At 55.4% G+C, this 17,778-nt stretch overlaps 1 protein-coding gene across 2 annotated transcripts in view; it reads left to right on the top strand.

The window, feature by feature from the left end:
* Positions 1-17,778, top strand: part of FBN3 (fibrillin 3) — a 117,410-nt gene that overhangs the window by 93,609 nt on the left and 6,023 nt on the right. For both annotated transcript variants that reach the window (XM_072845814.1, XM_072845815.1), the window contains exons 33-61: positions 444-566; positions 943-1,068; positions 1,504-1,626; positions 2,060-2,182; positions 2,807-2,968; positions 3,490-3,558; positions 3,859-3,984; positions 4,297-4,422; positions 4,936-5,085; positions 5,466-5,537; positions 6,625-6,750; positions 7,227-7,352; positions 7,873-7,998; positions 8,237-8,353; positions 9,184-9,312; positions 9,957-10,076; positions 10,448-10,573; positions 10,662-10,814; positions 11,322-11,387; positions 11,678-11,803; positions 12,050-12,169; positions 12,635-12,757; positions 13,042-13,173; positions 13,794-13,919; positions 14,159-14,365; positions 14,629-14,754; positions 15,886-16,008; positions 16,706-16,822; positions 17,085-17,213. In XM_072845814.1, the coding sequence (XP_072701915.1) occupies positions 444-566; positions 943-1,068; positions 1,504-1,626; positions 2,060-2,182; positions 2,807-2,968; positions 3,490-3,558; positions 3,859-3,984; positions 4,297-4,422; positions 4,936-5,085; positions 5,466-5,537; positions 6,625-6,750; positions 7,227-7,352; positions 7,873-7,998; positions 8,237-8,353; positions 9,184-9,312; positions 9,957-10,076; positions 10,448-10,573; positions 10,662-10,814; positions 11,322-11,387; positions 11,678-11,803; positions 12,050-12,169; positions 12,635-12,757; positions 13,042-13,173; positions 13,794-13,919; positions 14,159-14,365; positions 14,629-14,754; positions 15,886-16,008; positions 16,706-16,822; positions 17,085-17,213 (3,618 nt within the window). The remainder of the gene's footprint in view (positions 1-443; positions 567-942; positions 1,069-1,503; positions 1,627-2,059; positions 2,183-2,806; positions 2,969-3,489; positions 3,559-3,858; positions 3,985-4,296; positions 4,423-4,935; positions 5,086-5,465; positions 5,538-6,624; positions 6,751-7,226; positions 7,353-7,872; positions 7,999-8,236; positions 8,354-9,183; positions 9,313-9,956; positions 10,077-10,447; positions 10,574-10,661; positions 10,815-11,321; positions 11,388-11,677; positions 11,804-12,049; positions 12,170-12,634; positions 12,758-13,041; positions 13,174-13,793; positions 13,920-14,158; positions 14,366-14,628; positions 14,755-15,885; positions 16,009-16,705; positions 16,823-17,084; positions 17,214-17,778) is intronic.

Genomic DNA, 17,778 nt, shown 5'->3' on the forward strand with positions numbered 1-17,778 from the left:
GATGTGGCTGTGTGGTGATGTGTTGGGGCACGGTGTGGTATGTACGCAGGGAGACACGGGTGTGGGGGGGGTGTAGGGATGTGTTGGGGTGTGTATGGTGTGTGTATATGAGTGCAGGGACTTACTGGCATGCGTGTGGTGTGTATGAAGGGATGTAAGGGTATGTGTATGGATAGGTGTGTCTGAACTGGGGAGGTACTGGGAACGTGGGTAGCGTGTGTGAAAGTGTCTCACTGCTATCATCTGTGTCAGCACTGCCAGGGGAGCATCTCATGGCTGTAGAGGCTCACAGAGATGTGTTGGAGCCTCATGAGTGCTCCAAGTGCCTGGATGCTGCAGTCTCCTGGGCCGTTTGCGTGCTCCCCCTGGGCCCTACGCTAGCTGCCCAGGCTTAGAGGAAAGGGCAGAGGCAAAACACTGACAAGGGTGTTCTCCCTGCCCAGATCTGGACGAGTGTGCAACTGAAGAGCACAAGTGCAACCTGAATGCCAACTGCGTCAACACACCGGGCTCCTACCGCTGTGCCTGCCGAGAAGGCTTCAACGGGGATGGCTTCTCCTGCTCAGGTGAGGCCCGTAGACTCAATTGGCAGCAGAAACATGGCTTGGGCATCCTGCTGGGACATGGAGTCACCCCTTCTTAACCACCAGCCTGGCTCAGCACCTGGCTGCTTGTGTCTGGGGTTCCCCAAACCAGATGTCCCCCAAAAGCCACTGCAGCCTGCCCTGCACCACAGCCTGCCCAGATACCTTCAGCAGAGATCCACCTTCTTCTCAGCAGGTGTTTGGGGAGGATCAAGGCAATGAGAAGCATTGCAGCCCCCTCCTCACAGCCTCCCAGCAGAGGGGTGGGAAGAAGCTTGTGGGAATTTTCTGGGCAAGCTGAGAGAAGCGCCCATCTTCGGGTGGACACCATGTCAGTCTCATGCTTGACTCTCTCTAGATGTGGACGAGTGTGCGGACAATGTGAACCTGTGTGAGAATGGACAGTGTCTCAATGCACCCGGGGGTTACCGCTGTGAGTGTGAGATGGGCTTCAATCCCACTGAGGACAGCAAGGCCTGCCAGGGTAAGTGCCCAGAGTTTTGACTGTTGCTCCAGGAGATCCAGTGTCCACCTCCTTTCTGGCCTTGGTCTCTCCACTGTACTGTCACCACCTCATCCATTACTAAGCAAGACCCACCATCACCTGGTGGTGCAAGGCTCCTGACGTGCCAGCTCTTGCACTTACAGGAGTTTGTCCCCAGCCTACAGAGAGGCTGGGCTAAGCCAAGGATCCATGCAAGATGTGGACAATCAGCAAAACAGGGGTGAGGGGAGAGGGCATACACACAGCATGCCTGGTCCTGCTCACCCAGGAGATGGTACCCCATGGCACTAGAACCATCCTGAGATGGGTTACCCACAGCTGGGCTGTGGCTCTGCTTAGAGATGGGAGCAGGAGAGGCCTGTCCTGGCCCTCACTCTGACAGATCCTGAGTACCCAGCTCTCCCTGTTTTGCAGACATTGATGAATGCACCTTCCAGAATATTTGTGTCTTTGGGACCTGCCAGAACCTGCCTGGGATGTTCCGCTGTGCCTGTGATGATGGCTATGAACTGGACAGGAGTGGAGGCAACTGCACAGGTATAGGACTTTCACAGGGCTTTTGGGTGAGGATCACTGCTCTGCGATCTGCTGGCGTGAGCTTGCCCCAACCATGACAGGGAGCGGCACTAGCAGCCTAAAGCCAATTAGGCGTCTCTGTGTGATGTGGTGATGTGTCTTTGCTCTTAGCAAGGCCTCGATGCTGCTGGAGGGTGGGCCTTCGGTGGACAGGAGGGAAAGTTCGGTGTGGCTTTGCTCCTTTCTTCTGACTCTGGGCAGGGTGGTGTGAGGTAGGACAAAGCAAGGTCTGATTCTGGAAAGGTTTTGCCTGCCATCACATCAAGAGCCTTAGAAACACCATGGTCATGGAAATACACCCTGAACACACAGTACAGAGCTTAGGGCTGGGGCTGTGGTTTCTGTGGCAGTCTTTGTCTTTTTTTTTTCAGTCTTCATCTTTCCATCCTTTCAGACATCAATGAATGCGCAGACCCTGTGAACTGTATCAACGGCTTGTGTGTCAACACCCCTGGCAGCTACCTGTGCAACTGTCCACAGGACTTCGAGCTGAACCCCACTGGTGTGGGCTGTGTGGGTGAGTGGGGACCTGTGTGGAGAGCACACCTTCCATCCAAGACCTTGGTGGTCCTCCTTGTTGGTCTCACATAGCTGGAACTGGCCCCTACCAGAGACTGGGGTGGCTGACCACTATCTGCCCTGCCAAATACCTGGCTGTCCATGATGGGCTTAACCCTGCAGCAGCAGCAGAGTACCTACCTCCTCTTAAGCCTGGCCCACCTTGTGTCACCAGTGTGGATGCTCTCCTGGTTGAAGCAATGTTATTCCTGGGCAGCTCTGGAGCTATTCTTAAGTGTTTGTTTCTTGAAAGGCCCGGGGTTCCTGATAGCGTTATTTGGGTCATGCTCCCTAGCCATCCTGAAGACAGGCCACCATGCTATGACCTCTGTATGATATAGCATGGCTTTTACCAGACAAGCTGGGCACACTTTATTCTTGAAGGGTTCCCAAAGTCATGAGCTGCAAGGACAGTCTGGATGTGGTTTACTACAACACAGGTAGCTGACAGTGTGGACATCTGGGAAAGGACTGGGGCCTTATCCCTCTCCCTGCTTCTTGAGGCAATAGTGCCATTCATTCCTCCTGTGCACACAAGTCTTTACTGGAGAGGCTTTGCTCACCAACTACTGTCTTTGTGCAGATACCCGTGTTGGGAACTGCTTCCTGGACACCCAGGATCGAGGAGATGGGGGGATCTCCTGCAGCGCAGAAATTGGAGTTGGGGTCACTCGGGCATCCTGCTGCTGCTCACTGGGTCGTGCGTGGGGCAACCCCTGCGAGCTTTGTCCTCCAGCCAACACGAGTGAGTTGGGAAAATGTCTGGGGTGAATGTGGGCATGGGCCGCATGGGCAGCATAGAGCAGAGAAGAGAGACAGGGCTGCTTCCCTATGGATTCTCAACTCAGGCTGGGGGTCCTGGGTCCGGGATATACTGTCACCACGATGGAGCAAGGGAAGCTGAGGGAGAAGGTGGCAACCCTGTTGTGTCAGTGCAGGGCTAGACAGGTGGACCAGGACAGGGTGAAGTGGGGTGGGGGAGACCAGGCTGGTTGTGCCCGGGGGATCCGGGTTGGGATCCTTCATTCCTAGTCCGGTGGGCTGGGGGAGGGCAGTGGACGTGGAATAACCCCATTCAAGGGTGGGCAGGCAGAGACAGGGCGGCTAAGTTGGCTTGGCATGCGACGGCAGTCAGGCTGCTCCATCTGGACCACTGTCACCGTCCTCATGGCCTATTTCTCCTGGGTTTCTCCTGGTTCTCCCTACCCCTCCTGTTTCATGGGAGCCCGCTCAGCTCAGGATCCCCCTGACTGACTTTTTCCGCAGCCGAGTACAAGACCTTGTGCCCTGGAGGAGAAGGCTTCCGGCCCAACCCCATCACTGTCATCCTGGAAGGTAAGCCGACCCAGCCCCCACGCCCCCTCACCAGGGGCTTGGGTGCTGGGGGAGCCCAGCCCTGTGTAGGCACTGTCTGCCATGGCTCTGGGCTGGCTGGGTGCCCTCCAAGCCCCAACCATCACCTAAACAGCAAGTGTGTGCTCTCCTCGGACGTGCTCCAGCCACCTGGCCGAGCCGCTCGGGCACCAGTGGGGGCTGGAGGTGGTGGGATGAACCCGCCGGGGATCCCGGGGTGAAGGCACTGCCTGGGCTGGTCTGGCAGGCAGTGAACACCTCCCGGCTGCTCTCCCTCCTCAGATATCGACGAGTGCCAGGAGCTGCCGGGCCTCTGCCAGGGCGGCAACTGCGTGAACACTTTTGGCAGCTTCCAGTGTGAGTGCCCCCTTGGCTACTACCTCAATGAGGACACACGCATCTGTGAAGGTAGCTGCACCACGGTGCCTGTGCTTGTCCGTGTGTCTGGTGTGTATGGCACACGTGTGTGCATGCATGTGTGTGCAACAAAGTTGTGCATGTGTCTGGGCTGCCCTAGGAGTGGTTGGCAGAATCCCTTCCACTTTCTCTTCCAGACTTCCCATCCTCATCACAAACCCTGTCCCCTTTCCCAGTGCCAGGCCAGCCTAGTCCCTGTGCCAGGCCCACCTATACCTTGTGCCAAGCCTACCCCCAACCCCATGTCAAGCCCTTCTCTGCCTGTGCCCAGTGCTTTGACCTCCAATCTCCTTTATTTGGCAGATATTGATGAGTGCTCTGCTCACATTGGAATCTGCGGCCCTGGGACCTGCTACAACACCCTTGGCAACTACACCTGCGTGTGCCCCCCTGAGTACATGCAAGTCAACGGAGGAAATAACTGCATGGGTACGGCATGGTCTGAACCTGCGGGAAGGGGTCTGGCAGTGCCCTGCCTGTGCGTGACCCCTGGGTTGTGCTGTGGGCAGCACAGTGTGGGCAACGTGGCTGAGCGGACGGAGCAGGAGTGCTGGGAGCGAGGGCTGGGACTCGGGACGCCTGAGTTCACCAGTGCCTCACCGCATCCCTGCCCCTACGCCGCGCACATTGCCTGTGCCAGAGGGGCTGACGCTCGCCCTGCCAGCAGTTATAGGGAGAGCAGCTGGCACGTTGGTGCCAGACCCAGGTGAAAGACCCAGCAGAGCATTGCCACTGCTTGCTACGGGGCAGGACCCAACGCTCTCACTGGAGCAGGGCTTCAGCCCATCACTGAAGCCACTTTGCTGGGCTCCCTGTGTGTCACCTGCAGTCCCTGAGCACCAGGACAGGACAGGGTAGCATATCCCCAGCACTGAGTGCCCTGGGGCTGGCAGCACGCACTCCTGGGGCTGGCACAAGATGCTGTCTGGGCTGCCTTTGCAGACATGAGGAAGAGCGTGTGCTATCGCAACTACAACGACACGTGTGAGAACGAGCTCTCCTTCAACATGACCAAGAAGATGTGCTGCTGCTCCTACAACATTGGCAAGGCCTGGAACAAGCCATGCGAGCCCTGCCCCACGCCAGCCAGCCGTAAGTCAATCTTTCTGGAAGGGCATCTTGATATTGTGGCTGTCCCCTCGCTTTTCCGGCGATCCCATGCACATTGAGGCACAGGCACTAACAAAATAGAGGGGGGAGAAGGGAGAGCATTGCGTCTGGCAGGTAGTGCCTGTGGGTGAGCACTGTGGGGACATGCATTGCGCTGGAAGGACACAGGGGACTGGGGACGGTATCTGCGGAGAGGAGATGATGTCTGGGCTACGTGGGCAGGCAGTGGGTCTGGGCTGCATGGACAGGCTGGGCGTGGGTGCAGGCAGGCTCCAGCCATAGCTGGCCCTTTCCCCCTTGTCCCTCGCTGCACCCCACTCTGCCTGCCGGGCACGGCCATGACCTTGGTGTTCCCCTTCCAGCCGAGTACCAGATCCTGTGTGGGAACCAGGCCCCCGGGTTTATCATCGACATCCACACAGGAAAGCCGATCGGTGAGTAGAGTCCCCATGCCCTGCCGAGCCAGGTCTGCTCTCTGCCCCTCTGCTTTCTTCCCATGGTGCTCGTGAGCTTGTTCCCTTCCCCTCCCTTAGTAAATTAAGCCCTGAGCAGAGGAGAGACAAGGAAAAGAGGTGGCAGACATGGCTGCAAGCAGCTGGCCAAGCCTTCAAGCCTATGTCCTGAGTGGCTGGGCTGCTAGGACCTCCCTGCATTTGCGATTCTGCCTTGGTTTCTGTCCCACCTGGAGAAACAGGTGGCCAGTGACCAAAGACAGCAGCCGGTGGCCAGGTAGATCCAGACCCATGATAGCCCTGGCGCTCACACTGCCAGCAGCACCAGCCCTACAGCAGCAGGGCACCGCTGAGAGCCAAGGTTTCAGGTTTGTGTTTTGGTAGATGGAAAGCCACAGGAGCTGTTGAAAGTCCTGGGATTTGTGGGCTGTCTACAGATGTTTTGCAGTCTTGAAAGATGGACCTGCTGGCAGTTTGAGAGCCAAACAGCTTAGTTAACCATTGCTTCACCTGGTTGGCAGTGCCAGCCAGGGGACTGAAGAGGAGGGAGATGAGTTCATCTTCTCCCAGGAAGAAAGTGCAACAGAGGGTATCAGTGCAGGGCTGGCAGGGGATTGTGCTGGGCACAGTGACAGAGTCAGGGACCTGGAGCCACCTCAGTATTTCAGTGACCCCCTGGATTTCCCATTTTCAGCTTGGTCCCAGAGCCTGAGCGAGTGTCCATGTTATTGCAGAGCCACACTCGGACAAAACGAGGTGGATGTCCTGGGTAGGATCCCTCCCAACATCTGCTGTGCAGATGGGATTGCTCTACCAGCAATCCCGTGGCTCCTATGACCTGGAGTCTTGTGTGGCTCTGTTGTGTACCCGGACCTCTGCAGAGCGGCTCTAGCCTGGCGTGATCTGCAGGATCCAGTATCAATCCTCCAAGAGTTGCTCCACTGTTTGTCTGGTGGCCCTTTCCTGCTAGTCTTTTTAGAATGAACAAGGGCAGCAGTCTCCCAGCTACGGGGGATACTTTCCTCCCTGCTGCCTTTCTGGGATGCTGAGAGATGATGTCTGTGCGCAGATATTGATGAGTGCAGTGAGATTCCTGCTATCTGCACGAACGGCGTCTGCATCAATCAGATCGGCAGCTTCAGGTGCGAGTGTCCCATTGGATTCAGCTACAACAACATCCTGCTCATCTGCGAAGGTAACGGGGCAGCCAGGGCAACGCTGCCAAGGGTGCCCAGGAGGGTGGGGGTTCTCAGCGTGGCACTAGCATCTTCCCAGCTCATGGGGCACCAGGGTGAGGGCTGTCAGCAGACATGGACAGAGTCCACATGTTCTCAGCCTTCTTGAAATTATCATCATTTTCTGCATCAATGGTTGGACAAAATTTGCTGATTTTCATTCATGTTCCTGTCTGGTTTTCCCCTCCTCTGTTTTTTTGGGGTTTTTTAGGAAAAGTTTGCAAATGTGACTGTTTAAAGGTTTTGAGTTGTAACTAAAATTCATTATTTTATTGCAAAACAATAGAAAAAGGTTGAAAATTGATCCTGGTCGGAGCAATCAAGGGTTAAAATTCAGTTGACTCCACTGAGCCACTCCAGCCCTACCAGGATGATGGTGCCTGGTGAGCCCTTGGCATTCTGCACAGTCAGGGTTTGCATTGCTCTCCTCCCACAGACATCGATGAATGCAGCAGCGGGGAGAACCTCTGCCAGCGCAACGCCGACTGCATCAACATCCCGGGCAGTTACAGGTGCGAATGCTCAACTGGATACAAGCTGTCGCCTAGCGGAGCCTGCGTGGGTAAGATGGGAGCTCTTTGCTACCTATTCCAGAGACACGTGTGCGAGGCGCTGACACCCCTGCCTAGGCTCTTCAGATGGTTTTGCAGACCACCACGTGTGGACCCAAGGAAGGACAGGATGAAGGACACACCAGTCCCATGGATGGGTTCCTGGTCTTTTGTCAAGCCTGGGGACTATGACCTGGCTGTGCTGTGATTATGGCATAGCCGTGCTTTTGGAACAGTTCCCAGGGATTGGGCTCCTGAGGGATGAAAAAAGGTCACTGTGAAGTGCAGCTTTAGTCTGGCAGCTCAGGCCATTTTCTCCAATTAAATTTAATTTTTTTAGAGATGGCAGTGCATAAATCTTGTTCTCTGTGAAGCCACCTCTCAGAAAACCAAGACCCCATTCTGCTGGGCTGCTGCTCACAGACACAGCTTCCCACCAGCAGGCAGGGCTCTGCAGAAGGCCAGTGCCTCGGCTTTTCCCCATTTGGTCCATCCCTTCTGCTCACTAGTGCCCACTTTGCTTTGTTCTAGGTCGCAACGAATGCCAGGAGATCCCCAATGTCTGCAGCCATGGGGACTGCGTTGACACCGAGGGCAGCTACGTCTGCATCTGCCACAACGGCTTCAAGGCCACGGGGGAGCAGACCATGTGCATGGGTCAGTGTGACTGCCACAGCCCTGCCGTGTGAATCAGATATCAGGATGGACATGAGCTCTCTCCAGCACCTGCTGGGTAGTGCCAAGGACAGCCAAGGGCCACCGTGTCCTCGTGGTCCCAGGCTGTCCCTGCAAGCCACAGGGGTGTTGTGCAGCTGCCTGGACCCTGTCTGTACACCCAAGACGGTGGCTCTCAGCTCACTCAGCCCCTGAATCAGCTGTCACCTTCTCTCTGCAGATATTGATGAGTGTGACCGACAGCCCTGTGGAAACGGGACCTGCAAGAACACAGTTGGCTCCTACAACTGCCTGTGCTTCCCTGGCTTTGAGCTAACACACAATAACGACTGCATGGGTGAGTTGCATGAAATCCTGATGTCGTGATTTAACCCCAGCCGGCAACTCAGCCCCACCCAGCTGCTCACTCACTCCCCCCCGGTGGGATGGGGGAGAGAATCGGAAGGGTAAAAGTGAGAAAACTCGTGGGCTGAGATAAAGACAGTTTAATAGGGAAAGCAAAAGCCGTGCACACAAGCAAAGCAAAGCAAGGAATCCTTCACTCCTTCCCATGGGCAGGCAGGTGTTCAGCCGTCTCCAGGACAGCAGGGCTCCATCACGCGTAATGGTTACTTGGGAAGACAAACGCCATCGCTCCAAACGTTCTCCCCTTCCTTCTTCCCCCAGCTTTATACGCTGAGCATGACGCCGTATGGTGTGGAATAGCCCTTTGGGCAGCTGGGGTCGGCTGTCCCAGCCGTGTCCCCTCCCAACTCCTTGTGCACCCCCAGCCCACTCGCTGGTGGGGTGGGGTGAGAAGAGAAAAGGCCTTGACTCTGTGTCAGCACTGCTCAGCAGTGACGAAAACATCCCCGTGTGATCAACACTGTTTCCAGCACAAATCCCAAACACAGCCCCATCCTAGCTACTCTGGAAAAAATTAACTCTATCCCAGCCAAAACCAGCACAGCTGACCACATGGATAGCTGACTGGGGTCAACGTGGCAACGGCTGTGGGGCATGGGGTGTCACACAGTGGCATACAGGGGGTCAGCTCTGGGTGTCACCTGGCAGCGGCTGTGGGGGCAGTTGTATGTGTCAGAGGCGTAGGGCTGGTTAAGGTGGCACACTGACACTCACATGCTGTGCATATCTCTTCCCGTTGTGTTTATCATTTCCCTCCCACAGACATTGATGAGTGTTCATCCCTGGTGGGGCAGGTGTGTCGAAACGGCCAGTGCATCAACAGCATCGGCTCCTTCCAGTGCCTGTGCCAAGAGGGGTATGACCGGACCCCTGACGGGAAGAACTGTGTAGGTGAGTGTCTGGGCAGCAGGCTGGCCCTTCTCAGTGGGGTGAGCGGTATGTTGGCATGGCTGGCACTGTGCAGTGCTATGAGATGTGGTCCCCGAGCTGGTTCCATCAGAGGCAACTGAGCAGTGGACTCTCCAGAACCGCTCACAAGGCCCCAAGTCCTCTGGAGCCAAAGCCTGGTCATTTGACTGCCCATGGAAAGCTGGACTGGGCCCCACTATGCCTGCATCTCCCTTCCAGCAATGCAGGGAACAGTCAAGCCAGTCCCCTTCCATGTGCTGAGACCTGCAGGCAGCAAGGAGAAATGTTGTCTTGTCCATGCCCCTAAAGCATGCAGAGTTGTACCAGGGAGGCCTTGGGAACTATCCTGCAGGCAGCGGCTGTGGGGGCAGACAGGCACATTGTGCTCTGGTTACTTGTGTCCACCACTCTGCCTCCTGCAGCACCAGGTTCTGCAGGGCTGAGCCCGTGTTCCCAGGGTACACAAGGCAGAGCATCCTGGAAAACGTCTTATCTGCTTCCCTTGCATCTTCTGGGCAAAGCAGGGTGCAGCTGCAGGAAGGGCCTGGGTGCAGTAAAGTACCTTGCACCCAGGTCCTCCGAGCTGAGCACAGGCACCATCACTGGTTATTTCCCCTCCTCTGCAGACATCAACGAGTGCGTGAGCCTGCCTGGGACCTGCTCCCCGGGCACCTGCCAGAACCTGGAGGGCTCCTTCCGCTGTATCTGCCCCCCTGGGTACGAGGTGCAGAACGACAACTGCATCGGTAATGTTGGCTGTCTGCCTCCTCCATTTCCAGCACAGCATGTGGTCACCTTGGACTATTCTCAGAACAACCATATTCTTCCTGAGTGGGCTGGGGCATGTGTCACCACCCCCAAATATCTTCTTGAAAGCAATTGGACACAGAGCAAGGCAAGGCCTGCTCCCATGACAGAGGTGGCTCGGTGGTTTTGCTGTGCCCTGGCCTCTTCATTGTCCCATTTGCCCTGGGGGTTGGGTTAAGGGTTAGGGCCAGGGTGATGTCCTGCAGGCATCAGAGCTCCCCAGACATCGCAGCTTCAGCTGGTTTTAATGCAATGAGGAAAGGAGTGAACTTTGGCTGCTCTGTAAGTAGTCTGTCCCTGGTGCTCCCAGATATCAACGAGTGTGAAGAGGAGCCCAACATCTGCCTTTTCGGGACATGCACCAATACCCCTGGCAGCTTCCAGTGTGTCTGCCCTCCAGGCTTTGTGCTGTCTGATAACGGCCGACGGTGCTTTGGTGAGTGCAGCTCATCACGGTGGGGAGGGGAGCGTAACCATCCTGGATGTGTCTGCCATGACCTGTGCATTTCCCTGTCCTCCTACAGATACACGCCAGAGCTTCTGCTTCACTCGCTTTGACAACGGAAAGTGCTCTGTCCCCAAGGCCTTCAACACCACCAAGGCTCGGTGTTGCTGCAGCAAGATGCCAGGAGAAGGCTGGGGAGACCCCTGTGAGCTGTGCCCGCAGGAAGGAAACGGTAGGTGTGCTGGGACCTAGCTCCACGGGTGTCTGGTAGGTGTGCTGGGACCTAGCTCCACAGGAGAGATGGCTGCGTGTGTGTCTGACGTGCGCAGAGTGTGGGGAAGGTGTGCCGGTTAGGCAAGACAACCAGCAATGCAAGCCGTCCAGCAGAGTGGGCTCCTCCACCTGAAGACTTGAAACCTTGAAACCTAGTAGCCCTTGAAACCTAGTAGCCCTTACTGGGCTGCAGTATTCCCTGGGTCTCCAGCAACCACAGTCAGGCTTATTTCTGCTTTGGATCTGCTCTCAGTTCTCTGCAGGGCTTTAGATAAGGCAAAACCGTCTCAGTGCCTCCAGATCCAAGGCAAGCACAGGTGTTTTCCAACCAGCCGGGGTTTTGTGGCCTCCCATGGGCAGTGAGCTGTCAAGCTCTCAGTCATGCTCTAGAAGCCTCCAAAACACATTTCAGCTTCTGTGAGTAGAAGCACTTGTAAGCATATCTCACTTTTCTGCTTTCTTCCAGTTGCCTTCCAGGAGCTGTGTCCATATGGCCATGGAGCCATCCCAGGCCCAGGTGACACCCGAGAAGGTAAGGTCTGATCTAGGGATGAGAAGGAATTTGTTTCTTTCAAGGGGGGTTGCCTAGAAGCAACCAGACTTAGGCTATCTGGAGAGTAGGGTTGAATCCCAGTGGCAGGAGGGGAGGGACATAAGACTGGGTGCCCTCCCAAGCTCATGGTCTCTGACTGCTCACCAAAGGCTCAGCCCCCAGCGCTGGAGAGGGAGTATCTGGGATTGCAGGGTCAGCCCTGAGAAGACAGGGTTATATTTCTGGCTACGTGCTTACATGAGGTTTCATTGCCTTGGTTTCCCTTCTAGATGTTAACGAATGCTCAGAGAACTTGGGTGTCTGCATAAATGGGGCCTGCATTAACACTGATGGGTCCTTCCGCTGCGAGTGCCCCTTCGGGTACAACCTGGACTACACAGGAGTCAACTGCGTGGGTAAGGGTCTGCGTGGGGAGCACCTGCTCCCCCTTGCTTTTATCTCCTTATGTCAGAGGACATGTGCGTGTGTGTGTGTGTGTGTGTGTGTGTAGAGAAGGAACTTGCTTCTCCCCTGCCCCTTTGCTTTTTACCCCTGGCTCCTGGCTTCGCTGGGCTTGTTTGAATGCTCTGGCTGCAAGAAGAGACCAGCCTGCACCTTTCCTATCTAACTCATCCACCTAACGTGGTCCCGGCTTCCTCCAGATACCGATGAGTGCTCCATTGGCAACCCTTGTGGGAACGGCACCTGCACCAACGTGGTGGGAGGCTTCGAGTGCGCCTGTGACGAGGGCTTTGAGCCAGGTCCCATGATGACATGCGAAGGTAATGCTGCTGTGGGGCAATCCCTTCACCCCCATTGCATACTGGGCCATGTGTGTGACCGCACTGGGTCACTGTCTGGGTGAGCAGCAGTCAGGTCGGCCTCCAATGGACAGTGCAGAAAAGCTGGCTGGGGCTCATCTCCACATGAGTGTGTACATCAGCGCTGGTCCCCTTCAGCTTTCTCTGAGGCTGGAGCCCAGGAGGAGGTCTGGAGACCTGCCTAAATGCAGGAGCTGCCTGACCAACGAGCCAGGACCCTGTCCCCATCAAAGCTGCTGAGACACCAGGTGTCTGTCCCTCTGCAACCGAAGACCATGACAGGAAGCCTTGGTGGAACAAAGCTCTCACGAGATGAATGCACTGGGTTGGGGGGGGGTCTGTCCTGGGGAGGTCCACCACTGTTACTGCCCAGATGACTCTGCTGAGAGCACAGAGTCGAGTTCTCCCCTCTCTCCTGCCTCACAGATATCAATGAATGCGCACTGAATCCCCTGCTCTGTGCCTTCCGCTGCATCAACACCTTTGGCTCCTACGAGTGCACCTGCCCATCTGGATACGCCCTCCGAGAAGACAGAAGAATGTGCAGAGGTAAAATCCCCTTCTGCACCCATCAGGGGAGCTCCCACACTCTCCCCAACCCATTTAGCCGGTCTCTGGTGCTGTACAGAGAGAAGGCAGGACTCTGAGCTGACACCTCTGGCCTTGTGCTCACTCTCATCTACCTTGGTGTCCGTGCTGTGCGCCAGCCAGCCTGGACCAGGGCAGCAGGGACTAGTGGAGCAGTGCAGTTGTGAGCAGTCAGTTCCCAGTTGCCCCCACAGTGCTGCAGAGCTGGCAGGTTGAACGTGGTCTCATGAGGTTCTCGGTTGCAGATCTGGATGAGTGTGCAGAGGGACTGCACGACTGCGAGTCTCGAGGGATGCTGTGCAAGAATCTCATTGGCACCTTCATGTGCATCTGCCCACCAGGAATGCAACGCAGGCCCGATGGAGAGGGCTGCACAGGTACCAATGACCAGGCGGGGAGGGGTTCCCAGTGGGGCTGGAGACCATCCTCTTCTAGGCATTGTCCATGTAGCTTTATTTTATGTCCTTCCGTCAAACAGCTCCTCCCCAGGGTTTCCCATGTGTGAGAACTTCCTGTATGTCCTACTAGATGCCTGCACACACAAAACCTCTGTTCATCTCTGGACCCATGGGTCTACACAGTTCCAGCACAGGATGACACAGCATTATACCACATGTCCTTTCTGTTGAGTCTTTCCATGTGTGTGTCAAGCTTCTTTCCACTGAGCTGCTTTTGGAAGGGCCAGCGCTGGACAGCCCAGACCTGCACAGTATTAGGCACAGCAGGAATGCAGACCGAGCCCAGCTCCACTCCTAGCCCAGCAGCTTGGCCACTTGCAGGTGGAGAATGTACAAACCAGGAAAGCTGGGTACTCAGCCACCCTGCTTTGGGAGAGGTCCAGGGCAAGTGGATGTGTTTCTCAGCTGCCTAAGGATGTGGAAGTGGTCCTCAAGGACTATATGGGGGCATTTCAAACTGAGTAGTAGCATGAGGACTCATGATAGCTGAAATTTGTTCTATGCCTCACTGCAGCTCTTTGTGGCTCCTTCCATCCTAGATGAGAACGAGTGTCGCACCAAGCCTGGAATCTGCCCCAACGGCCGCTGCGTCAACACGGTGGGAAGTTACCGCTGTGACTGCAATGAAGGTTTTGAAGTCAGTCCCTCCGGCACAGAGTGTATTGGTAATTACCAAGTTCCGGTGGGTCTTGAGCAGCCTCTCTTTAGTAGCAGATGATTCTTTTCAGGTGTTTCAGGGTTTCTGAGGGGAAAGGTTGTTGGGCCATCACCTTTACCTTTAGCATTATCCAAACCACACTACCCTCCATGCTGGAACCGGCACAGGCTGGACAGGCTGCTCGGTTATCCCTGGTGCTGACACTGTCTCAGATCCTGACCTTGTATCCCCACTCTCTCTGTCCAGACACCCGCCAAGGATTCTGCTTCACTGAAGTACTGCAAACCATGTGCCAGATGTCCTCCACCAACCGCAACCTGGTCACCAAATCGGAGTGCTGCTGCAACAGTGGGCGCAGCTGGGGCCCCCAGTGTGAGCTCTGCCCCCTTCCTGGAACCGCCCAGTACAAGAAAATGTGTCCTCATGGGCCAGGGTACTCCACTGATGGGAGAGGTGAGCTGGGCCCAAATCACCTTCAATGCAGAAGCGAGAAAGCAGAGATGTGGGTACAGGCAGAATTCCCCTGGGAACTGGCTGGGACAGACCTACGCAGTGCCTGGAGGAGACAAGAAGCCTCTGCGACATTATCTTACAACTCCCTGAATGTAGTCTCTTGCTCCCAGGGAGAGTCTGAGCTGCCCTGGCACAGCGCTGGCACAGGAGCATGGGGACAGAGGCAGCATTGGCACTAACAGGTCCTTCCCTCCCTCCTGCAGACATTGATGAGTGCAAGGTACTGCCCAACCTCTGCAAGAACGGACAGTGCATCAACAGCATCGGCTCCTTCCGCTGCCACTGCAAGCTGGGCTACACTGCGGATATCACAGGCACAGCCTGTGTGGGTGAGTCGGGAGAAGGAAACCCTTGGCAGGCTTCAATCCCTACTTTTCAGCATGCAAAGTCCTGTAACCCCCACCTGGGACATGTCCTCACCTCTGTCCATACTGTCCTGCATATCCGTAGCAGGGCTCTGGACACCTTGCCCTATCGCATGGTCCCCTATACATCAAAGTCGTCACTCCATGTTGTTTAACTCCTTAAAACCCAGGCTCCTTGTCTTCTCCCTTTGACCCAGGGGTCACAGGGACTGGCAGGGAGTGTGATCCAGAGATGAAAGTCTGTGAGCAGCCAAACCTTTCGCTGGCAGGGCAGCTGGTTCTAGCCAGCCTGAGTGCCATGTTGGGAGTCCAGATGTTGACATAAAAGGCACCCCTGGAATCACAGCTGCAGGCATCTTGGGAAGTACTGAAGGAGCTGAGGATGTGCCATACTTCCAGTATTGAGATGGTGTTCAGGACCGTGCCAGCAGCTGTGTGTCCTAGGCACAGAGTGGAAAAGAGGCCTTGGCTCCCAGAAACCAAGCTCTGTGCCTAGGACTAGAGCAGATATGACCTTGAGCACCAGGACAGGATTCCTCTCTAAACATCCTTGCCCTTTCTCCAGCTTTGTGCCCTTCAGCCTGGCTTAAAGTTATGGGCTTTGTCAGAGCTATGGCTGCTACTCCCTGCTGGGCAGAGGTGGCAAAGCTCCAGAAGTACAGGGCTGGCCCCATCCCTGATGTTCCCAGTACTCAGGAGGAGCATCTACCCATCTCTTCAGCTAGGAAGGGGCTGGGAAAGATGCGATTCAGATCCACCAGGTCACACAACATCCCATGTCTGAGCAGAGAGGTGATTCAGCTCTTTTCCTGCAAGAGATCTCCTAGATTTGTGTTGGCTCAAACTGAGGTGCTCCCTCAAAGCCCTTGTCTCTGCTCACCTGCTTCCTGGAGAGTGGAAAAGATGCGTTTATCTGGGGCAGGGAGTGCCAGGATCCATAGGGCCATCTGACCACTTAGTTATGTGGGGCCATGAAACCTGGGATCACCTTGTATTCAGGAGCCCCTTGGTAGACTGAATGGTCCAAGGGGTGGTGGGGACCCAGTCCAGTAGCGCAACCTGCGAATGCTGATGTGTCTTGTCTCTCGAGTCTAGATTTGGATGAGTGTAACCAGTCCCCTAAGCCATGTAACTTCATCTGCAAGAACACAGAAGGCAGCTACCAGTGCTCCTGCCCCCGAGGGTATATTCTGCAAGAAGATGGGAAGATCTGCAAAGGTATTCACCCAGGAGAAGGCAGCAGAGACACTGCCTCATCTCTGGCAACAGGGGGGATGGCAGGAGCTGATTAACATGTGCCAGAACAGTCAAGTCTTTCTGTTCAGCCACAGAAAAGGCTAGACATGGAAAAAGGTGCCATGCTGGACCCTCGTGGACTGACACATCAGGGTTTCATGCCTCTACAGACACTCTAGACCTGTCTCATCAGGAAAAAAAATATTCCTTGCCCTTTCCTACAGACTGCACAGCATATCCCAAGCTGTCCTGAGCTCCAGGAGCCTTGAACCAGCGTGTCTCCTACAAGTGGGCTGGGCGCTATCAGGGCTTCTCCTCGAGCTGGCAGCTGCCAGGCTGGGGCTTTGCCCCCCTCTCTCAGTGCTGATGTGTCCGGCTGCAAGGAAGGTGGCCTAAGAGTCTGGGACTTGTGGATTACAGGAGAGGCAGAGAAGAACCTCTGCATCTTCCAAATGTGTCTGTATATGATCAGCAGCTGAGGGGGGGAGAGGCTCCCTGGACTTGTTTTTTCTCAAGTAAGAATTTTGTGTGTGTTGTTCCTGAGGCTGGTCCATGTCAGGCCCCAGTTTGCCCAGGACCACTGTGTATCACCATGTACACGCAGGTGTCACAGACTCAGACGACAAAGATATCTCAGTAAGATAAACTGAGACACATGTTCTTGTGCTTGTTGCTTTAGACTTGGATGAATGTTCCACCAAGCAGCACAACTGCCAGTTCCTCTGTGTGAACATTATTGGAGGATTCAACTGCAAATGCCCCCCAGGCTTCACTCAGCACCACTCGTCCTGCATCGGTGAGTAGAGGCATTCGCTGCTCTGCTATACAGCACCAGCGAGGTCCCCATGGGTTAGCTTTAAGCCCAGGAGGGTCTTTCCAGCCCCCCAGCTCTGGCTCTAGAGCACTGCCCCTCTCCAGTCAGCCTGGGGTTGTGCATCTGACTTGTCTGTCCGCTACTCAGACTGGGCTAAACTCCACGATGCAAGGTAGCTGTCTGCAAAGCTGCACACAGCCATATCGTGGGGATGGACTTACAAGCAGCTGCCGGTGTTTTGCAGACAATAATGAGTGCACAGCTCAGCCCTCTCTGTGTGGAGCCAAAGGACAGTGTCTGAACACACCAGGCAGCTACAACTGCGAGTGTCAGAAAGGATTCTCCTTGGACAGCTCTGGTGTCAACTGCGAAGGTGGGTCTGTGTCTCTGGGGCTTTGACAGACACATGTTCCACGTGGAAAAGTTCCTAGTTCACTCACAGTCTCTAAGGCAGCTCAGTCCAGCCAAGAAGGGACTACTCCTTACCACGGGGCACCAGAAACCCACACAGGAAGCCCTGGTGCAAAGGAGAGGTCAGTGCCTGACCTGCCTGGGGAAACACTGGCTCTTGGACAAATAGATGAAGGTCTTGGTGCTGCAACCATAGCAGCCAAAGGTGGGAAAGGAATGGTCCTGTATCTCATCAGGGGAGAGCTCGTGCCGGCCAAAACCCACCATGTGCTATGCTAAAGAAAAGCCTATGTTCAGCACAGGGAGCCTGAAGCAGATCTGGTAATGGTCCAGGCCAGACCTTAAATTAAAAAACATCCAAGCAGGCGCTGCGAGGGGATGTATGTGGACCTTGGGGCTGAGGGTGCAAGCTTATTCAAGGCCAAGCTGCAGAGACATAATTAGTCAGAAGAACCTCCCACCCACATGAACACCCTCAAGGATGCTAGCTCCCAGGCATGTACCATGTGCACATGGTCCCTTTGCAC

Source organism: Ciconia boyciana, chromosome 24, assembly GCF_034638445.1.
Source record: "Ciconia boyciana chromosome 24, ASM3463844v1, whole genome shotgun sequence".
Taxonomy (NCBI): domain Eukaryota; kingdom Metazoa; phylum Chordata; class Aves; order Ciconiiformes; family Ciconiidae; genus Ciconia; species Ciconia boyciana.